Here is a 4704-nt window from a genome sequence, read left to right as displayed (position 1 = left end):
CCTCTGTGGCCCTGCCCAGGGTGGCCCTGGTGGCCCTGGTGGCCCCTCAGCAGCTCTGTGTCCCTGCCCAAGGTGGCCCTGGTGGCCCTGGTGGCCCCTCAGCAGCTCTGTGTCCCTGCCCAGAGTGGCCCTGGTGGCCCTGGTGTCCCCTCAGCAGCTCCATGTCCCTGCCCAAGGTGGCCCTGGTGGCTCTGGTGGCCCCTCAGCAGCTCTGTGTCCCTGCCCAAGGTGGCCCTGCTGGCCCTGGTGGCCCCTCAGCAGCTCCATGTCCCTGCCCAGAGTGGCCCTGGTGGCTTTGGTGTCCCCTCAGCATCTCGGGGGGGCCCCAATGATCCCGGTGGCCCCTCAGCAGCTCCGTGTCCCCACTCTGGGGTGGCCCTGGTGGCCCCGGTGACCCCGGTGGCCGCTCGGTGTCCCCACTCCGGGGTGTCCCCGGTGGCCCCACCGTCCCCACTGTCCCCCAGGCGCTACATCCAGCAGGCGCAGCTCGTCAACGGCCCCAACAAAATCATCCTGACCATGGAGGACCTGACCTTCACCTACACCCACAGCAGCAAACAGGTGACACCGGGGACACCGGGGACAGCGAGGGGACAATGGGGGGACACCGGGGACACCCCAGAGTGGGTGGGACAGCGGGGGGACAACGGGGGGACAGCGGGGGGATGATGGGGAGGAAAACAGGGGGACATCGTGGGGGACGTTGAGGAGGCCACGTCGGCTCAGGGTGAAGTGTCCCCATGGCCTGAGGTGTCCCCAGGGCCGGGGAGAACCTGGTGTGATCCCATGGGTGATGTGTCCCCATGGCCTGAGGTGTCCCCATGGCTGGACGTGTCCCCAGGGCCAGGAGAAGGTCCATGGGCTGGTGTGTCCCCAATGGGTGACACGTCCCCATGACCGGTGGGACCCCATGGGTGACGTTCCCAATGCGTGACGTGTCCCCAGTGGGTTGTTGGGTCCCCATGACCGGTGGGACCCTGTGGGTGACGTGTCCCTGGTGGGTGACGTGTCCCCATGGCCTGAGGTGTCCCCATGGCCTGAGGTGTCCCCAGTGGGTGACGTGTCCCCAGGGCCAGGGACAACCTGGTGGGACCCTGTGGGTGGCGTGTCCCCATGACTGGTGGCTCTCCATGGCTGGTGTGTCCCTGTGGTGACGTCCCCATGGGTGACGTGTCCCCACAGGTGATGTGTCCCCATGGTGGGACCCCGTGGATGATGGGTCCCCATAAGTGACATGTCCCCGTGGGTGACATCCCCGGTGTCCTCATGGCTGCTGTGACCCCATGGTGACATCTTCCAATGGGTGACCTGTCCCCGTGGGTGACATCGTGGTGTCCCCATGGCTGCTGTGACCCCATGGTGACATCTCCCAGTGGGTGACGTGTCCCCCTGGGTGACCCCATGGTGACCTGTCCCCGTGGGTGACATCGTGGTGTCCCCACGCCTGCTGTGACCCCATGGTGACATCTCCCAGTGGGTGACGTGTCCCCCTGGGTGACCCCATGGTGACCTGTCCCCGTGGGTGACATCGTGGTGTCCCCACGCCTGCTGTGACCCCATGGTGACATCTCCCAGTGGGTGACGTGTCCCCGTGGGTGACACCTCCATGTCCCCATCCCTGATATGATCCCTTGGTGACATCTCCCAATGGGTGACGTGTCCCCAAGGGTGACACCTCCGTGTGCCCACGCCCGCTGTGACCCCATGGTGACATCTCCCCCTGGGTGACATCATGGTGTCCCCACGCCCGCTGTGACCCCATGGTGACATCTCCCCCTGGGTGACATCATGGTGTCCCCACGCCCGCTGTGACCCCATGGTGACATCTCCCCCTGGGTGACATCATGGTGTCCCCACGCCCGCTGTGACCCCATGGTGACATCTCCCAATGGGTGACATCATGGTGTCCCCACGCCTGCTGTGACCCCATGGTGACATCTCCCCCTGGGTGACATCATGGTGTCCCCACGCCCGCTGTGACCCCATGGTGACATCTCCCCCTGGGTGACATCATGGTGTCCCCACGCCTGCTGTGACCCCATGGTGACATCTCCCCCTGGGTGACATCATGGTGTCCCCACGCCCGCTGTGACCCCATGGTGACATCTCCCCCTGGGTGACATCATGGTGTCCCCACGCCTGCTGTGACCCCATGGTGACATCTCCCCCTGGGTGACATCATGGTGTCCCCACGCCCGCTGTGACCCCATGGTGACATCTCCCCCTGGGTGACATCATGGTGTCCCCACGCCTGCTGTGACCCCATGGTGACATCTCCCCCTGGGTGACATCATGGTGTCCCCACGCCCGCTGTGACCCCATGGTGACATCTCCCCCTGGGTGACATCATGGTGTCCCCACGCCTGCTGTGACCCCATGGTGACATCTCCCCCTGGGTGACATCATGGTGTCCCCACGCCCGCTGTGACCCCATGGTGACATCTCCCCCTGGGTGACATCATGGTGTCCCCACGCCTGCTGTGACCCCATGGTGACATCTCCCCCTGGGTGACATCATGGTGTCCCCACGCCCGCTGTGACCCCATGGTGACATCTCCCCCTGGGTGACATCATGGTGTCCCCACGCCTGCTGTGACCCCATGGTGACATCTCCCCCTGGGTGACATCATGGTGTCCCCACGCCCGCTGTGACCCCATGGTGACATCTCCCCCTGGGTGACATCATGGTGTCCCCACGCCTGCTGTGACCCCATGGTGACATCTCCCCCTGGGTGACATCATGGTGTCCCCACGCCCGCTGTGACCCCATGGTGACATCTCCCCCTGGGTGACATCATGGTGTCCCCACGCCTGCTGTGACCCCATGGTGACATCTCCCCCTGGGTGACATCATGGTGTCCCCACGCCCGCTGTGACCCCATGGTGACATCTCCCCCTGGGTGACATCATGGTGTCCCCACGCCTGCTGTGACCCCATGGTGACATCTCCCCCTGGGTGACATCATGGTGTCCCCACGCCCGCTGTGACCCCATGGTGACATCTCCCCCTGGGTGACATCATGGTGTCCCCACGCCTGCTGTGACCCCATGGTGACATCTCCCCCTGGGTGACATCATGGTGTCCCCACGCCCGCTGTGACCCCATGGTGACATCTCCCCCTGGGTGACATCATGGTGTCCCCACGCCTGCTGTGACCCCATGGTGACATCTCCCCCTGGGTGACATCATGGTGTCCCCACGCCCGCTGTGACCCCATGGTGACATCTCCCCCTGGGTGACATCATGGTGTCCCCACGCCTGCTGTGACCCCATGGTGACATCTCCCCCTGGGTGACATCATGGTGTCCCCACGCCCGCTGTGACCCCATGGTGACATCTCCCCCTGGGTGACATCATGGTGTCCCCACGCCTGCTGTGACCCCATGGTGACATCTCCCCCTGGGTGACATCATGGTGTCCCCACGCCCGCTGTGACCCCATGGTGACATCTCCCCCTGGGTGACATCATGGTGTCCCCACGCCTGCTGTGACCCCATGGTGACATCTCCCCCTGGGTGACATCATGGTGTCCCCACGCCCGCTGTGACCCCATGGTGACATCTCCCCCTGGGTGACATCATGGTGTCCCCACGCCTGCTGTGACCCCATGGTGACATCTCCCCCTGGGTGACATCATGGTGTCCCCACGCCCGCTGTGACCCCATGGTGACATCTCCCCCTGGGTGACATCATGGTGTCCCCACGCCTGCTGTGACCCCATGGTGACATCTCCCCCTGGGTGACATCATGGTGTCCCCACGCCCGCTGTGACCCCATGGTGACATCTCCCCCTGGGTGACATCATGGTGTCCCCACGCCTGCTGTGACCCCATGGTGACATCTCCCCCTGGGTGACATCATGGTGTCCCCACGCCCGCTGTGACCCCATGGTGACATCTCCCCCTGGGTGACATCATGGTGTCCCCACGCCTGCTGTGACCCCATGGTGACATCTCCCCCTGGGTGACATCATGGTGTCCCCACGCCCGCTGGGCGGAGGCCCCCCCCCCCACATGCCCCTCCCCCACAGGGTGACTGGGTGTGGCTGAAGAAGTTCCCGGGGGACCAACACGTAGAGGTGAAACCGGCCACCAAGCTGACCTTCTGCAAGGTGACGGGGCTGGGGACACCTGGGGGTGAGGGGACATCAGGGGGGTGTGAGGGACAAGGTTGGAGTGTGGGGGAGCGTCATTGGGTCATGGGGACATCGTTGGGTCATGGGGACATTGAGGAGCAATGGGGACACTGTTCGGTCATGAGGACATTGTTGGGTCATGGGGACATCATTGGGTCATGGGGACATCATTGGGTCATGATGGACAGTGATGGACCACAGGGAGCATCATTGGGTCATGGGAGCATCATTGGGTCATGGGGACATCGTTGGGTCATGGGGACATTGAGGAGCAATGGGGACACTGTTCTGTCATGGGGACATTGTTGGGTCATGGGGACATCGGGTGGTCATGGGACATTGTTGGGTCATGGGGACATTGAGGAGCAATGGGGACACTGTTCTGTCATGGGGACATTGTTGGGTCATGGGGACATTGAGGAGCAATGGGGACACTGTTCTGTCATGGGGACATTGTTGGGTCATGGGGACATCGGGTGGTCATGGGACATTGTTGGGTCGTGGGGACATCATTGGGTCATGGGGACATCATTGGGTCATGGGGACATCATTGGGTCATGGGGACATC

At 63.6% G+C, this 4704-nt stretch overlaps 1 protein-coding gene across 1 annotated transcript in view; it reads left to right on the top strand.

The window, feature by feature from the left end:
* LOC103621056 (retinal guanylyl cyclase 1) overlaps positions 1 to 4704 on the top strand; it is a 31467-nt gene that overhangs the window by 7561 nt on the left and 19202 nt on the right. Inside the window, exons 6-7 of the mRNA XM_017742308.1 lie at positions 280 to 627; positions 4032 to 4112. Coding sequence (XP_017597797.1) covers positions 280 to 627; positions 4032 to 4112 — 429 coding nt within the window. The remainder of the gene's footprint in view (positions 1 to 279; positions 628 to 4031; positions 4113 to 4704) is intronic.

The sequence above is a fragment of the Corvus brachyrhynchos genome, unplaced genomic scaffold (genome assembly GCF_000691975.1).
Source record: "Corvus brachyrhynchos isolate BGI_N302 unplaced genomic scaffold, ASM69197v1 scaffold928, whole genome shotgun sequence".
Lineage (NCBI taxonomy): Eukaryota > Metazoa > Chordata > Aves > Passeriformes > Corvidae > Corvus > Corvus brachyrhynchos.
Note: the sequence above shows the minus strand (reverse complement) of the source record. Positions and strands in the feature narration are given on the sequence as shown.